Consider the following 20,787-nt stretch of genomic DNA (forward strand, 5'->3'; position numbering starts at 1 on the left):
TGCTCCATAACAATGCTTGCAAGTAACATCCTTAAGTTGAAGTGGGACATTATTGTTGAGAAAAGGGATTATTTATTACTTATTTCTTGGTGGGTTTGTGTTGCCCTGCAACAGAGGTTGCCAGTGTGAGAGTGGAGAGGAAAGTGCGTGACAAGAAGGAAGAACGAGGGAGGTACGGCGGAGGGAAAACAGACAGCCCCTGCGCTTTTGGACATGAAACCCCAGAGTTGCCTCTGGCTCATATTACCAGAATCTGGAGGTGGGGCACTGAGGGACATTGTCAAACTAAAGCAAAACTGTAATAGGCAGTATGATTACAGAGTGTAGAAATATTGATAACTGTCATGGAAAATAATACTACTAATTAATCCCCTTTCATCATACTCCCAGTTGATACGCTAACTTCCAATAACATTCAGAATTGTGTTGTGTAGTGAAATACTACCTTTAAAAGTTAGTCGTCATAGCTTCGCCAGCACTTTGTGGTTTGGGTGTGTACTGAACCTTCAATCATCCTATTGGCCCCAAGCTATCCATTATCTTCCCATGAAACACAACTGCAATTGTACCTTGTTGAAAACAGGTACTTTGCAGGTATAAGAACTCAAATCAGCACTGTTTAGAGTAACTTACAGTTCTTAGACATTTAATAGACTTCCGCCTTCATTGTTTGGGTACGAAAGAGGCGGTTTAGGTCTGGATGAGCTTTCTGAACAAACGTGTACTCCGGCCCTGCATGTGTAAGTATAGATTACAGTGTTCATGTATCGACTTGTTGGTGGTTTACAATTTATATCACACCCAAAGAAAGAGTTGGAGTGTTGGCCCATTTACAGCTATGACTGGAATGTACGGCTCAGGAGGGTTCCTCCTTCTGTTGAAGCACAACAGATGGGGTCGTGAGCCAAAGGGAGGAACAAGTCTTGCAAAACCCTTCATTCCCTTGGATCAATGATTCAAAACAGTTAACAGGGAGAGATTATCAGACACTGTCGAGAAAGGGATCACATAGTGGGCTATCATATGCACACACAGAAGTATCTGTGTCTACATGAATGTGTCACATCCAAGGAGTTCCCAGGGGCTGATATGTTGAAACAATTGGGCATCAGTAATACACCTAAAAGTAAGCTTGTAACGTAAGTACTCTGACTGCACATTGTGACGGCAGGCCGAGACTTGTGAAAGGTGTTCCCAGCATGAGTCTGTTTAGATGAGTCTAGTGTGCAGACATGAAGAGAACGGGTGGGAAATCATCTAAACTAAAAAAACAACAAAACAATCAAACAAAGTGGAGCGAAGTTCCTCCCTACATTACAAACTTCTTTGTGGCATGTGATATTTATCCATACACACACACACACACACACAGAGCATTGCTATGGAAACACTCCTGGAAGTACCTGCCCCCTTGCTTATTATGTTGCTATAGCAGCCATCCCAGAATAGTCTCTTTTTTTTTTTCTCTGTCTCTGTCCCTCCCTCGTGTTCGTGACTCACAGCTCGCAGTGGAAACCACAATTCATCTGTCTCTCATTCCCCCCTTTTTTCTTTTTCCTTTACATTCTTCTCTGTACCAAAGGATCAGCTCGCCTCTCTGAATCACCGCTGTGTGCGTGAGGGAGCACGCAGGCGCTGTGGGGGGATTCCAAAATGATTACCAATGATGAGTTACCATGGTGAACGCAAAAAATATCAGGCGGGGTGACCTGTGTGTTGCAAGATAGAGGCGGCTATCTTGAGTACGGCACACTGTCGTTAGCTGACTGGGATTTCTTTGTAGTTGTAATCTCTCCATGGCTACGCTCGGCTCTCGGTTGTTACTTTAGGTCCACTTTGTTTTGAGAGGTTGCAATTTGTGGTCTGCTTACTCACGCGGGCTCCAGGCACAGGATAGCACAACATCACATGTGCAATAATGCGTTGCATATGATGCAACATATGATGCTTTTGGTAATTAAGTTAAGTTAACTTTTTGCACATCATCTCTCTTTTGCTTTAGTTCCATTGTCCCTAACTCATTTTCCAAGAAGATGAAGAAAATCCAATTATCTGTGCTAATTAAATTAAACTGGATTTCTAAAACAGGATGAGGCCAATCCTTCACTTTCACAGCACATTAGTAAGGGATTTTCCTATGATATTGAACGCTTCACTGGTCTCAGTATAAGCAAATAAAGAATGGAAGGAAAAGCCAGTGAGTTTTTTGACTACGGTTAAGAGTTTGAATTGTGTTCAAATATGTGTTGAAATTGTTTCTGACAAAATTAAATTAAATAACGTAAAAGTAAGCAGCAGCATGGCCCCTTTCGCCATTTTATTGTTATATATTGCAGGATAATTATATTTATATATACGCAGAAGTTGTTGCAGTCTGAGGTGGAGCGAATGTATAAAGGAGGGGGTTTCACTTTACGAGATAGTAATGACGATATGTATAGTGTGCAGTATTTCAGGTGTTAATGAATCAGATTAGTCTGAAGTTCTATTTATTTGCACACAACCTTATTAAACTATTTACTTAGAATATCCAGTTTGTTATTGAAATTGAAATTCAGATTATCCAAAAAGTAATTGTATTCATTTTATTTTATTCTTTTCTTAACACTATATCGTCTAATTCCATGACATAATATGAAATTGCACAACATTACACTACATTAAACTTAATAGCGTGTTCATTTAAAGATTAGTGAAAGGTTGAGTTTGAAGATGGGTGTGGTCAGAGCGAGGGCACTGACAGTAGGGGGGTAGTAAGAGGAGAGAAGGGGCCATTGGCCCCATGGTCTCCACTTTGATATGAACGACATTTTTATCTCAACAATGCAGTCAATAAATGATAGTTTCAAACAGTCAACTGATTTGTAATCCACTGTGTTTTTATTAATCATTCACATATAAGAGATACAATATAACACTGTCACAGGTTTGTCTTGTTGCATTTATTGAGTTAAGGACTCTGAGCTGAGTGAGCCGATGCTGCAGGTGATCACACATAACTTACATTCGTCAATATCTTTATACAAGAGAAACTGGTATGTTATTTTTTAGGATTCCCTCAGTGGCGGGCCGTGCATTTTATACCTGGGCCTTCTGTGCTGTCCTACTACAGTTGAATTGCTGTTTAAATCAACTCAGAGCAGAGGAGGGCGGGAGAGAGGGGGGAGAAAACGCCCTGGAAACTTGGTCTTGATCGAGAAATAGGAAAAGAATGCTATGGTGTCCTCGGGTTAGCGTAGCATAGCTCCAAACCCAGCCATAAAATGTGCAACGCTTCTCCGACGCTGTCAGCAAGAAACACCGTTCATACAAATCCTTTTACTGCTGAGTCAGGGCTGCCAGCTGTGGGGTTGACTGACCATTTCTTACGATGTCCAGCTTTTCCTGAAATGTCTTTCTTGAGAAAGGCGTTGTCAGTAACTCCGCCACTAAATCCGTTTCTCCTCCTTATTCAGCCGTTGAGTGTTGAAAAAACAAAGCTAGGTAAAAAAATAAATAGACTACACCAAGCAAAACCCTAAACATCTTATAATTTCTTCCATATCTTTCAATTTGAACTCTTACTCCTCCAACTAAGCTCTGCTGACAAGTTAAGTTTCGTTTCACAATAGTCACGTGCTCGCCCATTGACCAATCACAGCACACACTGCACCCCACTGCAGAGCTGCTCCTGCAAACTGAGCTGCACGTAATACTGACGTAGCTGTAGGCCTGCAGGCCGCTCTGGCGCGTCAAAGAATGTCAAACTGAAGACCTGATTGGTTGAAGACTATGACAATCAACAATATTGTCCCCATTCACTTAAACTGCACATGGAGGCACTGGTGAGTCTGCAGGCCTGGGGCCTCTCTTCTTACCTAGAGACACAGAGGTGAACTCTGATTGGATAAAAGCTCTACTTAAAACAAGCTGCACTGGAAGCAGAGCAACTGAGGAACACAGTAGCTGTGCAATGAGAAGATAAGATAATGGGAAAAATATTTTTATAAATTATAATACATTAAACAAGAACAAATTAAATGTATTTAAGAAAAAATATAACATTTTAAAATAGCTATAACTTTGCGATTCTGTTTCGGCCAGCAGAGAAGGCTTTGCAGGCCCTGACGGCCCGCCACTGGATTCCCTGTACATATGAACAAGAGCTCCTATCTCAATGACTCTACCTGGTTAAATATAGGACACAAGGTCAAGTGCAATTGAAATGAACAGTAACACCAAAAGTAAACAGCAGTAGGAACATACTGCTCAGAAATCGCCTTTTTGACTCATCTTCAGCAATAGCACATTTATTCGTTTATGTGGAGCACAAGTTGAATCTGTACTTGCTTTGACATTCTTCAACACTGACAATGCCTCTTTGACAGTGTTTATCTATTTGTCTGTCTTCAGCAGTCACAACATTGACAATGTTGCATTGTGTGAAAAAGCTAATGAAATTGGTGTACAAAGAACTCTTCCATCTGCACACAATATGATATGTGTAGTGAGTCCCTCCTTTTATTACTGATCTTGACAATGACCTTTTAAGTTAAATGGCATTTTTAAGTGACCACAAATGCAGCAAACAAGTTTCAGTTTCAGTGAATGCAGGCCATGTGAATGGGTTTGCTGTTTATGTAAATCAGCATTTTGTTTGTTAAACTATATACGTAGTTATTGGTTACACCGTACAGCAATAAATGTTGCTTTAGTCACCTTTAGTGAACATGGAAAAAAAGAAAGATAAGAAAAGGGAAAAAAAGAGCAGCGAGCATTGAGTTACATTCTCAAATGTATTCTGGCGTAAAACCCTTCTATTGTATCTCATGTTCTCACAAATTATCTTGATGACTCATACAACCGAGGCCATGTGCCAGGTACACTGTGAGCATTGTCTGAATTTAGGAAAGAATTTCAGCTGACAATTGTGACACTTTGCCAGTGTAAGACATGGGTTTTCTCTCTTTTCATCGAATTCCTAACCTGTTTCAGCTATCTTCAAAACTATTGTTTATTTGTTTGGGTTAAAAACTCTGTTGAGATGTGTTCAGATAGTGCCTTGTGTCTGATTAATCCTGCATTGCGCAATCAAATGGGCAACTTCAACCCATCTGGCTCTTATGCCAATAATGGGCTGTTGCTCAAGGATAGAATTTAAACAATCATTATATCTAGGTGTGGTGTCAGTTTTGCTTAATCGTATCACAAGTTACAGTTCTGCTCAGGCCAGCGCCATGTGACTTCCCTTATCCTGCGGGAGACATTAATCACACACACACAGTCACACATACACAAACAAGCATACACAGACACACACAGACACACAGACACACACCCACACACACACACACACACACACACACACACACACACACACACACACACACACACACACACACACACACACACATACATTCAACCGTCCATCGCCATCTAATCCTTTGATTTTCCTCTCCTCGACAGTCTGAGCTGCCTTGTTTTCATTGTAGTCATGGGCAGTGAGTCATCGAGCTCTGAGCCAAGCTATTTGCGCTGGTTCACACTGGCTGACACACCTAGCACCAGGAAACACCCATTCTCACATATCCTTGTATTCAACTAGAATGACCTGCCACAAAGTGGTGAAAGTAAGTAGGGTTGCCTTGCATGTGTGTGCAAATTATTAAGGACATCTAATTTTTTGTTGTTTATTTTTGTCCCTACATTTTCCACATTTCAGTTCCTGATCTTGATCCTGATCTTCACCTCCTGTTTTGGATTGATTTAGCTTTAATACACAACAGGTGAATCAATAAGTAATCAGGCTGTTTATGAGTAGCCACCTCATCAGTGTAAGAATGAGCTTTTAAGTTACAGTGAAGGTTCATCAACATGGTCATTCTGAGTAGCAAAGAACGTGCAGAAGTGCCAGTGTTTTACTGTGGGGTTGTTATTTGACCTTGACGTTGTTGAGTAGCACACAAGCCTACGGCTGTTTACATGTGCACACACTATACAGTAGGATACCTTGAGCTGGAGTTGTTCATCAAAGGCAACAACGACCACACCTCAGTGGCAAAGAGTCAAACGTGTGGAACTGAGCAAACCGGTGCAGTAGCAGGACACTTTGTGTACATATTATAATCATCCTTTTCACCGATTAAGCCACACGGCTGAAAAGTACCAGATGGTTTCCTCCAACATGTGGACAGTATAAATGATCTCTGCAGTCAATGAAGTGACTTGTAATGTAATGCATGTTGTTCACCTACTCATTCACAGAATAGGATTTAAGAACTTTCCGAGCCCTACGGTAATGTGAAAAGCATTGTTTATACAAAACACGGTTGCAGTTCAAAGAGGAAAGCAATGCCACTCTTGCAAACAGAGTTCTTTAAGATCTCAGTTTATTTTGCACATAGAAGGGATTACTTCTTCACTTTTATCTCAGCATGCTCACAATTACAGGCAAATACACACATGCACGCACGCACACACACACACACACACACACACACACACACACACACACACACTGTGGGGGTTCTTCCTTTTGAGGAGGAACTGCACCCTGTATTTGAAACAAAATCAGAGCTGTCTTGTTTGGTAATATTAAAGTATGTGTGCGTGCGCATGTATGCTTGTGTGTGTCTGTGTGCCACTCCCTGTTCTGTCTTTGCAAAGCCACGCAGTAACTTCCTCTGTGTGTACTCCTTGCATGTTTGCTATTTCACCTCACTAAGCATGGGTGTGACATGTACAAGAAGGAAAGGGGAGTTTCAAGGACACTGAACATTGGTGTGAGAAATTAACGTATCCTAAATTAATGCTTTCTAACCAGGGTGACTAAAGTCACTAAACTGAGTTAAAAAAAAAAGAAAGAAATTCTGTTCTGCTGCTTAATTGCCGGTAACAACACTTAATGACCACAGTCTACAGTTTGCTAGCTAGCAGTGGTGTACTGGCATGCCAGGACAAATCCCTGTCTGCCTCCTCACCGGCCCTGTCTGTGTGCGCTAGTGTTGCGGCTGTTAAATGGTGGGTACATTGTTTTCAGCGTCACAACCTACCGGAATGACATGCTTCAGAATCAGGATTGATCACATTTTAAAAGTCCTCAACATTTCTCTTCTGCTTACTAGTAGCAACGTAGCCCTTCTCAGTTAGCTTAGTGTTAGCGTGAACCCTCTACAGCACCAGGCTTCTCTTGATTGCACTTGACTGTTATGTGCGTGTCCTTTCCTTTGATAAAGTGTAAGTAAAGGGAGTACACCCATTTTCAAAATGTGGAGTGCAGACTCTGCAGATAACTCAGCCATCGAATTTTGGCATGAGGATAATGTACCGTAATAATATTACCAAAATCCTATTATGCTACTGTTTGTTGCTAAAAGCAATGTGTTACCAAGGTGTTACTTTTGTAACTTTTGTGTTTTTGTAAGCACTACGCCCAATACTGGCAGCAACATCATTGTGAGAGTAGGATAACTGAAACATCATTCAGTACATCAAAGCAGAAAGAGGAACTGTACCATGACTATGATGCCTCACTCTTAAAATGTTTTACATGTGACTCTGGCTATAACAAAAATATGCAGGGGAGAGAGTGTGGTCTTCATACACAATGACTGAGATTACTATTACAATGCATTCAAAATCTTGGATATGACCGATGTGAAGTTATTTATATATAAAACATGCAGCTCTTAGAATTCAGTAAGATTTAATTCAGGGTGGGCATTGTTAAAACAAAAAACTTAGAAAATCCTGTCTTGTAAATACACACTTTGCCTTTTGTATGTAAGTAAAGGACGTACTCCTGAGTCCTTTTTTGTTAATGATAACTTTGTGTCAGTTTGTGTGCAGTAGTTTAAAACACTGTAATAACATGTTTATGCCATTGTCCAGCATATCACATTGTGGTGTGTTACTCTGTGTATTTTATTCTTACTCTGAAATGTGAAACAAAAACTGATGAAAAACGATTTAAAACAGTTTAATTTTGTCTAAATAGATTATAGAATGGCAAGAAGTTAAGAAACAAAGCTACAACTGGTTTTGACTGCTACACTGATCATTGTGTAAGCATTTATGTGAGGCAGTTAAAGTCTGCTGCTGGCTGTTTGTTGGATATGAGGTGTGTCACATTCCTTAATTTAGCTTAAAAGACTCAACATGTACCTCATATACCCTCGATGTTTTATTGTTATTGGCAGCAAAGATGAAGCACAAAATATGCAAAGCTGCCCTGTTTGAATAATACATTATATGGCTCAAACAGTTGTTCACTTTGATATTATAAGTACTTTTGATAAAAGCAGTTTCAAAAACGCTGGCTGCTAGTGAAAGGTGATAAATGTATTCTGGACATTTTACATAGTTATTTTATAGTAAATAATCTTTTCTCTCCATTTTTGTTTAAAGCTGAAGTTACTTTTCCTGCTGCGTGTCACCGGAGTCCTCTATCAGTGGGTGGTCCCACGGCTGCTGTGAACCACTCCCTCGCACCGATCCCCTCCCCTGAATTCCCCTCCTTCTGCAAACCAGGAGCCCTACCCATGCAGCTCCCTCTAACCACTCTGCTCAGCCCAGAGGAGCAGCCACACAGAAAAAAAAAGTTTAAATCAACTCAGAGCAGAGGAGGGCGGGAGAGAGGGGGGAGAAAACGCCCTGGAAACTTGGTCTTGATCGAGAAATAGGAAAAGAGTGACAGACTCCTCTACAAAGTTGTGAGTGGAAGAAGTGCTTTTCTTGGGCTGGGAGAAGGGAACAGGACACGTTTTCAAGGATGCTCAAGCTGGAGTGAGGCTTCTTGGGCGCAAAGACTGCGCTACAGGTAAAGATGCACTTTTTTTATTTCCTTAGATTTAAGTTCATGCTTTTTAAAAACTGTGTTTGTGAACTTTGTTGCCAGCTGTGCTTTGCTTCAATATTGCTGATTGTTAATTTTGCTGAAAATTGCGTTGCAAAATCCAACATTCTTGTAATATTCCAGGCAACTGCAGTGAGTGTGTGTAACAGTGGTACGTTCATAGTGACTTTGTCCTACTTTATTTTATGTGTTTAGCTTCTGTGGTAACCTATGCAGGGTTTTTTTGTAAAGGTTTACAGGTTTTGTTTTGTAAGACAAAATTCATATCATTACTTATGTTTTTTTCTGTAGAACTGCAAAGTGGCAGTGATTTTGTGTGAATTTCATCAGAAATTTAAATACTGATTTAAAATAGCTAAAGAAGTAAGGAGTGGGTGTGTACCCATAGTCGCCACATGAATGCAGAGGGCTTGACTGGAGTTGCGCACTTTACTTTTCTTTTATCTGCGCACAAAGGTTGTTAACCAAGGTGCATGTGAGTGCTGAACCCACTGTTATATAACAAATATACGGTATCTCCATATGATTTAAGTCAAGAAATGAGTCGTACCCAATATCACTACTAGTGATTTGACTTTGAATACACATAATCCCTAGTCTTTGGGATAGTGAACTTTTTTTTTTACTGCAGCAGAATATCCCACACAGTAGATGAAAGTTGAATGGAGCTTAAAGATAAAAGAGTCGGGTACTTTTTTTAATGTTATTGTTCAGGTGTTTCTCTTATCTGTCCAACGACTTTTGCTAAGACCGTGAAGTTTAGAAAGTAAAGGTAATTCTCTTTGAACGCGTGCAGCAACAAGCTTGGGTGTGGATTCCTCCCTTTCACCTCCCTCCACCCCCGCCTTTTCCCCCTCCCTTCCTTCTTGCTTTGCTGTCTCCTCACAGAGGCACACCCTGTACAGCAAAAAAAACATACATGCTGCAGAATTGTGTCGCAATGGATCCCTCTAAATCATACAAAGGTTGCACTATTAAAAGTACTGATCATAACTTTTTTCTCTGCTTATCAACTGTGTTGTAGGGTGTTGTATTATCAGCCATAGGGAACAATGAAAAATGTATATATAGGCCTTTTTAACGCAATCTGCTTTCGTGGAATGTGGCAAACATGTATGAAGGTTCTTGATATGACATAAATCTGTTTTTGAACAAGGCCTTTTCCAGCTAGCGTTACGTAAGAGAAAAGTTGGCAACTATCACTGCTGCTTTGTTCGGAGAATTCTTATGACTTACTTTTTAATATTTCGGATAAAGAGAGATTTCTCTGTCTTTCTTTTACCTTGGGTCTCCTAACCTGGGCACCCGGCCAGGGTGTGCAGGGGAGGAAAGAGGGGGTGCGGGGAGGGGAAGGAGGGAGGAAGACAGGGAAAGAGAGTCAAGGAGTGAGTAAGTGAGGGGGGATGGGCGGGGTGAGGGTGAGGAGGGGAGTAATGGAATGTAGTGGTTTGGAAAGACAAGCTAATTGAAACCAGGTTTGAGGCATAGAGGGGGAGCTTAGGCTTTTTTGGAGAAAGAGAGAAACGCACTTTATCTGCACAAAAACGTTGTGTAATATACATTTTTCTGCCTAACTTGTGTACAGAGTATTAGCGGCACCTTTCCAGGTGTGGTTCAAACCAGAATCCTCACATATAGTCTCGTTTGATTGATATGATGTATTGGTTCAAGTTGAGGAAAAAGTTGTGGAGAAAAAAAAGACCAAACGTAATCGTTTGTCGGATCTCGATTGAATGTCAAATTTCTTAGTGTGGAGTTGCTCCGCTGCTCCCTCTTGCCACACCCAACAATAATTTCAGTGAGTGTTAGGGAGCGCTGCTTTTTGCTCCGCACTGCACAATCTTGTCGACATTGCGCACTTAACTCATATTGAGGGCCTCACAGTTGTACATTCTCTGGCATTTCTCAAATTAGTCTTGTCATGGTGATTGATTGTGACTGCTTGAGGAGCCAAATAGTGACACAGGGCTAAAAGGCCTTTGGGTTGTAATTTAAGCTGTTTACCGTTCTTAGCATTTAAAAAATGCATGCTTTACTTGGGGATAAAAAACAAAGATTTATTGCCGGAAGGGCGTGGATCAATACAAACATTTGAGCGCTAAAACTGTCATAACTGGTTCCTGACTACATGCAGCTAAAACGCTTGTCCGTTAACAGCCTTATCTTGGCCTGGGGGTGGATACTGTTTGTCCGAACAGTGTAGAGGCTATTGTACATCGACACTTGACGTAATGTCTGACATTTTCAGTTCCAAAAACCGCACTGTGAAGAAGCTTAATTGCATTGTAGCCAACATTGGCGGTGCACAGTGAAGCAGTCATGCTGATTATGATGCAGTTGCCACCCATGTGACAAACAGCATCTTTACTAGCCTTAAGGACATGCCTCCTGACTGTTTGGAGTCTCAGGACAATTATGCTAAGATACTTTTTACAGAAGCACTATCAATTCTTGACATGCAGTACAGGCGAGAGTGTTGTTACTCAGCCGTGCCAGTGTGAAACGGAAAGAAACGGGTCTCTAGCACACTTCCTCTACCATTTCCTCATGGGCTTTCATGAGCGGGTGGTTGGAAGGAGGGACAGCAAGGAGAAGCAAAAAAGGAAGTTGGATGTACTAGTGAATACTCAAAAAGAAGGGAGGGTGGTTGCAACCAAACTAGAGTTAACTTAGAAGCAAAGCTCGGCTTTCGAACATTGCAGTCTCAGCAGACTCCCTGAGGGATTGGTTGAATGAAACAAAGGCAAATTTGTAGATCCACAGTTGTTCCATTGAGGGACGTTTGTTTTACATACAGCTGCAAATCAACAGCAAACTGCAGTCTGCAATTCAGTTGAGTCTTTCTAGGCAATCCACCCAGCAGCCACTCCCTTCTCGTCCATCCAGTGCCTGTTTGGAACGTTTCAGCGTGTCCTCTGTATGCTCGCCTATCATTAGCATTGCTTGCCTTGTTTTGGAGAAATAGTGATTTGAGAAGTACGATGGGAGAGTCTTCATAAGTTACACACAAAGCCTCTGCAAGTCACACCCATGCACAGGCATGCAATTCAGACTTTTGTAGCTTTAAACTTGGTGAGATTGATGCAAATATGGAATTTAGAAAGGGTGTGAATCATTTTTCTGATAAGCCGACAACCTTCGCCACTTCTCTGCCAGACAGTTGCTCTACAAATCCATCCAAAAACCGATCAATCTGACATGACTGTTGCCTTACTGCAAGTTCTACCTGCTCCCAACTCATTTTATGACCTACACCCCAACCCCCCCAAAAAGCTGTTATGTTGCCCTGCGTAAGGAATGACAAAAACTCTCTTTGGAATGGGGCAGCCAAAATGTCAGGGCGACAGGGCTCGGAATGTAAATTCAGAAATACATTCAGCTTTGTTTAAGTTTTCGTTATCTGCCACAAGATACTCAAGAATGGCACGTCATCACAATCCAACACTCTCTTGCTCTAAACAACTCTGCACTACTGTGGTGTGGTTCGAAATGCTAAGTATGAATACAAGTACTAACGCTGTGCTTATGCTTCAAGCTCTACAGCTAAGGACGTCTTATGTCTATATATACATTCTGCTGTTACGGTTGCCATCTAGCCCTCCTCTTAACCTTCTTGTCTCCTGCTCCATGAATGGACTTGCATTTGTTCTTATTTAAACAGCAGCTGCTGACAAACTAAAATGAGTTGAAGTTGGGCAGTTATGTGGCATGGCCAATAAGGTTGTTATGGATGTCTGTAAATCTCACTTGATGTCTTATTTTTGTGGCAAAACTGTGTGAACTTCATCGTCCTCTTTCTCTCTCTCTCTCTCTGGTGTAACTGTTTATGCCACTTTGCATCCTAAACTCAGTTGTGCTTGTCATTGTCTATTTTTTACTGTTAGTTTCTCAATGTTGGCTCTGAAAATGCCCAGACCGTGGTTTGTTAAATGTTTGTAAAAATGTTACTGTTGTTTCTTTTGTATAGCCCAATATTACATATAATGTCTCAGTGGGATGTACAGGCCCACAACAGTTTGTGATGCAGCCTAAGTCCATGAGAAGACAAGGAAAAACTGCCCTGAAAACATTAACGCATAAGGAAAGAATGGAAGAAACCCTGGGAGAGGAAATTCAAAGTGAGATCCTCCCTCCTTGGATGTCTAGGAGTGTGATAGAGAACAATGAGTAATTATAGGAACCATGATGTATCTGGTATTGCCTCATATAGCATAGAAGAGTTATTTTACTATCCTTTTGTGAAAAATGATGCTTAGAATATAATTTACATGAAAATCAAGACATAGTTGACGTTCAGCGCAACCCCTGGTTCACTTTGTGATCTCGTAAAAGAAGAGAACAGGATTTTAAGAGGCTTCTTCAGTTTTTCCATTTTGTGCGCATATCCTGCCAGATTCACAATAGTTTAATCAGCAGCAGGCCAAGTTGGCGTCAGTGGGCAGGGTTTGGTTTAAGTAGGACTTGTGGTTTAGTTGAGGGCTGTGTGGACTATGGAGTGCAGAAAAGAACCATTTATTTTCACATGCATTCCTTTTATATGTGTCACACATGCATGTCCTATCTGCGTTTTTGAGGAAAGTCGGGGGGCCAGCTGTGTCTCTTTTGGTATTTGTTGTACTTACTGTGTCAAACCTCAATAGAGAGAGACTAACAGGGAGTTTATTCTGTTTTGACAGCCCAACTGATTTGGTCACTGCTTGTCTCTCTCTTTCCCTCTCTGAACTGAGGCCTTTCTATTCATAATCAAATCACTCACCAGCATCACTGTGCCTGATTCACTTACAATTGAGCTTTAATCATTGTCACACTGCCCCTGTTTTCTGTTTGCCAAATTGATTAGATTTAGCAATCAGCATGATGGATTGACTACAGCCACTTTGATCAGTTTTTAGTATACTGGGACCTACTATGCACAAACAAGTCAAACTGTGTAGGTATGTGCCCTCGTGGCATAGAAGAAGACACAAGGACTGGGAATGGGTGAGGTGTGGAGTGTTGTTGTTTGCATCTACTTGGTGCACAGGCGGAACTAGCTAAAACGATGATGACGACGATGGTGACGTGGACGGTGAAAATGGGATCCAGTGTTACTTCTCAGTGTTCTTTTAAGAGCGTGTATTTTAGGGTGCCTCTAAACGTGCATATCTGACTGAATGTGGTGTTCTTGTTTATTTGAGCAGAACCTGGAGGATGGGGGTTATGGCAGGGGGTGGGCACTCAGGCAGGGTGCAGGGTGGGCGGCATAGAATGAGGCTGGAGTCGGAGAGAAAGAGGACATTTCTTTGGAGTTAGTCACTGTGGGGAGAGGCTGGGCTCCCTGCCAGCTGGCCTGACGGTTCTATCAAGGAATGTGTGTGACTAGAGGCCTGGGTGGGGCTGTGCACTGAGCTGCTCCCTCTGCAAGCAGAGCCGAGGGGCACAGCGACGTGATCCACCTCGTGGACTGTGGCGCGGTATTTCTACTATTCAACATGGAATGTGTTTTTATTGGCTTTCACCACTGTAGGTGACCACACTTCACCTTACTGTGCATGCCTGCGTGTGTGTTTATGTGTGGCCTCAACCAAGGTATTGAGAACAGAAGGTGTTTTCTATCTTTTGAGTCATGTATACCTGGAAGTCATCACATATCACATTCATCAACAAATCTCACAAAATAAGTCATAAGCATCTGTTTCACAGAGATCTCAAATACCCTTTATCTAATTTAGTTTTTGGCACCCGTGAACCAGCTAATTATATCTCACATTACCTTCAGTAATTTAACAGATTCTTGACAAAAAACAGGCTTTTTTTTTCAGTCAGCCCTTTATCTGAACGACTCCCAACATGGCTGTCTGATTAATACGTCTCTGTAACAAGAATACGGGTTAGAGAGTGTACACAGCTGTCGTGTCGCAAATGTCCCTATACAAACATAATGACAACCCCAAACTGGCTGGCATTTGTCTCAGCTATGTCCCATCTATTTCAGTATAGGGCCCGTTGAAAAAGGTTATCAACAACCCATTCTTCGGCAAACCTTTGAAGCGTTTTACAAGCTTTGAACCAATGTCGCTTGGTCTAAGGAGCCTGTTTGCTCTCTGTCGCTCTATAGCATTTATAGCATTTATTCAAAATTAGACTGTTTAGAAATAGGTTCAGAGTCGTGCAAACACAGTCATTTGGCATACGTTTCCCAGAGTAATGAGTAATTTAATTTGAACATGGGGGGGCTGGGGAGGCGAAGGTTAATGACGGGGTTAGAGAGGCTGTCTCAGAAGAATTTGTCTGAGGGACATGTTCCCACTGGTAGATGCCTGTCTGTACACACATCAAGTCTGGTTCTGTTTGTACTGAGACTGACAAAGAGAAGGCTTTGTTTCGCAATATGCCGATGGGTTGTAGCAATAATCCTTGTTAGTCTGGTAAGAGTTTGAGCTAGTCACAGTGAGTAAAAGTAAGATTGACTTGGTATGCAGGATGACACTTGAAATCTAAATCATGAATATAGTCACAACAGTTTTAATTGATATATTGGCTTTTGTAGCTGCCCATTTCTGTTGTTATACTACAGTGGTTTTACACACCTTGGCAGTGCAGTCTTGTCTCACAGTCATCTCTCAAGCAATGCAACTAGAGCAGAGGAATTTACAGGCATATTACATGTCCTTTTAATTAAAGTTCCTCTTGAAGTGGATTGGCTACTTTTTAACTCTCAATTTCAAATTGCATCAAACTGAACTGGATCCTGGATAGATACTGTGTTAGTGTGTATGTCTATCTTCTCTTCTGCAGAAGTAAGGGCCACACCAAACAAATAGCTGGATTTATTTACTTAAAGGGAGTCGTTTGCATATTTACTTGCCATGATCAGTGCTTCTACTTCTGTTGGTTTAATTATTAAAGTCTCTGAAGGCTCGGATTGGTTATGGTCAGGACCATTGAGCATGTACACAAAAAAGCCAAGCGTGAATCCTGGATGTATGTGGCTTCATGTGTCATGTTGGGACACACTCCTTAATTAAAGCAACAGTAACTTGTATGTGAGGAATATGTTTTGCTATCTGTCAAACATGAGTCTGTTATGCTTGATAAATTGGCTTCTTTTGTATCACCCATGATGACGGTAAAACGTATTAACTTAATGTTCTTGTTATTTAAGACATTTTTAATCATGTTATTTAAATCCCAATCCTGCTTTTGTTCCTCTGCCAACAGAAGCCAAGAATTCAAGAACCACAGCATCAGACTGAAGGCCTTGGCCTTGCTTGAGCAATCCAAGGTAAGTGTCCTTAGACATAATGCAAGTGTTCCACACATCTATCCATGGCCATCTAGTCAGTGTCACCTTAGAACAGTGTTCTATTATGTGGCCAGACACCAAACCTCTGTTGGAATGTTTGTTGCAAACCCTCCTTTGAACCTGGAAGGTCATTCCACCACCATTCAGCTGTGAAAGGCCTGCCTTGTGGAAACCTGACACTTAGCTGCTTCTGCTCCCGGTGCCTCCTCTTTGTAGCCCTCCTTCCTCCCCCAGACACCACCTGTTCCGCTGAAAACCCTTTACCCTTCTTATGAAACAAATCAAAGGCCTGCCAAGCCCATACTGTTTTAACTGTTTGAAGTTGGCAGCTGTGGCCAATTTATTCCTGAAGAGTCGAAGAATAATAAGAAGCTATACCAAACCCCAAACGTATGCAGACCAATGACAGGCTGTAAGAAAGGCGTATCCAGAAAAGCTCTGTGGTTGCACTCTAGTTAACAGAAGCTTTTGTCTGTCTGGTTGTCCTCACATCCCCCCTTGCTCAACACACATACCAGGCCATAATAAAACATGATAGATAAACAAGCTCATTTTTTCTGGGCTTGTTTCCCTTTGCCGTCCTACCTCCATGCCATCCTTTCCTTTAATGCTTCTTGCAAAAATCCAATTTTGTTTGATGTACAAATATGCATTTTATGACATCATTAATCAAATTCGTGGACATGTGACATCAGAAACATCAATCTCAGTCAGCGAATGAAAGAGAAAGAATAGAGGACTGGGCTGATTCTCATGTTGCCCGATTGCTTTGAGTCACAGACTGCTCGCCGGTCTTATGATCTCAAGAACAGAGGCTTACTTATTTAGCATCACAATTCATTTCTGATCATATGATCTTTGTCAAGTTAATTGTTTCTCTGTGCTCTATTTCCAAAAGAGGTTGTGCTATGCAAGCGCATATTTTAAGCTTGTCTTAATAGAGGGATTGTTATACGTGAGACTCATAAAGAATGAAAACATAGAGTGAAGCATGTATTTACAATGCCCTAGTTGTTGTAAGCTGCTGAAGAGACTCTTCAGTGATAGCCCTATTTTCGAACCTTCATTTCCTCCCATCTCTTACTGTTACTTATATGCTTACTTATATGCTTACATTTCACAGGGCAGTTTCACAACCATTCCTCTTCCTTTCTCACTTACTATCTCGCTTACTTTCATTTTTTTACCATTTCCTCTTCTTTCCATCTCTCTCTCTCTCTCTCTCTCTCTCTCTCTTCCTCTCTCCAAGTTCCTTCCTTCCACTGTCCCCCTCTGAAACTGAAGTTCTACAGTTGTATGTAATGTCAACAAGTCCTGAGAAGCATGTGAAAGAAAAAAAGTGAGGAAACCAAGATCATGTGAAAAGTTTGTCAGCTATTCTCGTCTGTTTTCATTGACTGAATGAAGAGAGGAGGCGGGTGTGTAAAATGAGCTGCGTTGTGACCCATAGGGAAAACACAAATTATTTTGGTTCAGTTTAAATGCTCTCGGCCTGGTTAAGATACTATAACTGGCAGTGTTAGTTGACCTAAGTGGAATTTGATCTTCATGAGTTAGTTGGGTAAAGCTGGATTTGTGGAACTGCAAACTGCCTTGTTTGTCCCCTCCATACACATTTCAGCTGTGTTTCATGCATATAATGTTATGGATACTGTAATGCTTGAGGTCTTGATAGATTTATGTTAATATTTTCAATCAAGTCACACTGACAGAGACAATGAGAAAGAGGGAGGAGGGAGAAGATCAGGTTGTAGATGCCTGCGAATGGTGTCATATTTCGCATCAACACCATTCCTATCTTATTGTATTATCACTCTCGGTGGCCCTGGCTCTTGTTATTCAGTCCTGAGAGTGTGCAAAAGGCTATTTTAGAGAGCAGGCTTAATATTACCACAAAGCATTACATGCCTTTCCCAGTATTCCCAATAATGCAGAACCAGTCTATTTATTGACCTGCATTAATTGGTGTATTGCTTGTTGTGTACCCTTGGACAGGGTGCAGCAAACTAGGGAGACCAGTTTGCAAACGATTTGGCATTCCAAACTGTTTGTTTATTAATGCTTTCCCACACACCCTAACTTAAAAAAAAATAATGATGTGTTAATGGATGGGAAACAATTACGTCAGGAGACAAACTGGTCTCTAACTCAAACACACACACACACACACACACACACACACACACACACACACACACACACACACACACACACACACACATGACCACATTTACACAAGGAGCTACATGCACCACCAGCTACAGTATATTGTTTAAAGTCCTAGTGAACAAGCCAAAATATCAGTGGCGTCTTTTCTTAACCTTCTCATTTGTTTAAAATACTATATACTGGTAGTGTGGCGAGAGTGGCAGATGGCCGTTGACCGAGTAATGCTTAATATCGACCCTTTTGAAACAGCTGTTTTTTTATCTTTGCCTCAGGTTCCTCTTATTCTCAGCAGCTTATCTTGCAGAGCAGTGTGGCAGCTGGTGTAATCATGTTATTTACTGTGGTGCAAAATAGTATGGAAAAATGTGTAGCTGTGTTTTTTCTGAATTATTTCTCAGATTGACATTTGAAAGACAATTTGCTGAGTTTTTCTAAAAAGAGAAAGTCTAAATTATCCTTAAATCTTTTTTCTGATGACATGTAAATTCAGTTGTTGTAACAGTTTCTCATGAGTTTACATGTCTTATCTTGTTTTATTCACATGTATGTGAATTAAATGATCACCCACAGTTTACTATGTACTATCTCAGCAATCCAACTACATGTCATCACCTTAAATAATGGTCTTGAAGCAGGTCTGCTTATCTCAAAGGAAGACACTTGTATACCAAGTGGAAAAAGGCATGCATGAAGTGTGTAGCTGACCACCCAGAAGTTGTATTTTACAATGCCCTGAATAAGTATGGTGCAGAATGATACAACTAGTAAAGAGCTTCTAGCGTCCATTTCCAAGTTGGTCTCACGTTGTCATGTCCTCCCCATAAAAACACATGCAACCAGTCACCGCTATGACTCATATCCTGTTCGTATCCTGTCTTGTGCCATCCTGTGGATGGGCTTTTGCCATTTATTTCGGCTGATTACATGCAAGTAGACAATTTGCTGAAACCTAATGAATGGCTGCACAGTCTGATGTGGTAAGATGCATCAGTCAGCAGCGGAATGATTCCCTCATTAAAATTACAGTGGTATTACAGTTTTGTCATGTCACGTCTTTCAGTACTGTCAAATATTGACTGGCTGCTGTTAGTATAATCAGGTCAAATGTTCTAGCATTGGATGAAAACATAGCCCACAGAACAACCTTGCCTATTTAAATGAGACTATTTATGACAAAAAACTTTTTGCACTTTGCACAATAGTTGTAGCTGATATGTAGCTGTCATTAATGAACAGAATAAGAACGTTGCTGTGCATTGTGTTTGAGAGCATTTAAAAATATGTACTTATTTTAGTATTAAACTACTGTTTGTGGAAATGCATATGTGTTAAAGAGAAGACATGCACCAACATACTTGTGTGTGATACTTTCTATGTGATACTGTGCATTTTCACACCTCTGTGTGTGTTTTCATAACGCAGGCAGCTTTAACCATCATTGTTCTCGCTATTGACATTGGAGCAAGGGTGTAGGCACAGGATTGGGCTGTTTTCCTCAGGGCAGGGTGTGGTCTGACTCCAACCAAATTTGCAAAACACAGCGTGCAGATGAGGGAGGGAGGGGGTAGAGGCCGTGTTTTCTGGAAGGGTTTTACCACCACCTAGTGTTTGCCATTTGGTCTTACATGCCAAACCTATTGACAGTGAGGTGGGTAAATGTTAAATTTAGGATTCATTTTAAGGGTGAAAGAAGAACATTTTATCTGGAATAAATTACTTTGTGAACATGAAGGGATGGATTGTACTCACAATTTTGTCTTAATGATTATTATTATCTTTTTTTTGTGCAGGAAAATCAAGATAGAGTTTCCAACACACCAGTGCGTAAATAGAGTAAAGCAAAGCAAGGTATTTTATAAAAGTCATAATAAATCTCTTGTACTTTCTATATATAATGTATACCTTGGTGAAAATATACTGTACACTGTGCATATACTGTAAGTTCCTGCCAACTACCTTGTAATGTTTCTCTCAAACACGTTATTTGTATGGTTATGTTTGCAGATGGCTGAAGAGGAGGAAACCAGAGAGGTGCTCTTTCCAGATTGGGAGGGCGCAGACAAAACTGGCTTGACCATTGAACAGAAAAGTGGAGGAAATATCTTTGTCAAGGAGGTGAAAGGAGAGTCACCTGCAGGACGGTCTGGAAAAGTATATGAAGGTAGGAAATCATTTTCTTTTCTCAAATCATGATGTAATGTATGTCTCACCTACATGCTGACTAGTATTCTTAACAGATTTTGCCCTGTCTCTACAAAATCCATAGGTGACCAAATTGTGGGTGCCACTATCTACTTTGATAACATGAGCTCAGAAGAAACAGCTGAGCTACTGAAGACATTGAACCACCACAAGGTTGGACTAAAACTACAAAACAAATCCCCTTCCTGCTCGCCCTTGAGCACACCGTGTCGTTCACCAGTCAGCACCCTCACATGGGAAGGGAAGACCAGGTTAGGAAGTTCCAGTCCAGACATCATCCTCGTAAGTTATTTTTTAA

The 20,787-nt window shown here is 41.1% G+C and overlaps 1 protein-coding gene across 2 annotated transcripts in view; it reads left to right on the forward strand.

Moving 5' to 3' along the window:
- The first annotated feature begins 8,610 nt into the window (after positions 1–8,610).
- The window catches only part of ahnak (AHNAK nucleoprotein), a 32,002-nt gene continuing 19,825 nt past the window's right edge, over positions 8,611–20,787 (forward strand). The window contains exons 1-5 of one of the 2 annotated variants that reach the window (XM_079167519.1): positions 8,611–8,797; positions 16,034–16,097; positions 20,078–20,135; positions 20,292–20,448; positions 20,554–20,771. In XM_079167519.1, coding sequence (XP_079023645.1) covers positions 20,292–20,448; positions 20,554–20,771 — 375 coding nt within the window. In that variant the 5' untranslated portion in view covers positions 8,611–8,797; positions 16,034–16,097; positions 20,078–20,135. The remainder of the gene's footprint in view (positions 8,798–16,033; positions 16,098–20,077; positions 20,136–20,291; positions 20,449–20,553; positions 20,772–20,787) is intronic. The other variant, XM_079167520.1, reaches the window with a different exon arrangement.

Source organism: Pholis gunnellus, assembly GCF_910591455.1.
Source record: "Pholis gunnellus genome assembly, chromosome: 10".
In the NCBI taxonomy this organism is placed as follows: Eukaryota; Metazoa; Chordata; class Actinopteri; order Perciformes; family Pholidae; genus Pholis; species Pholis gunnellus.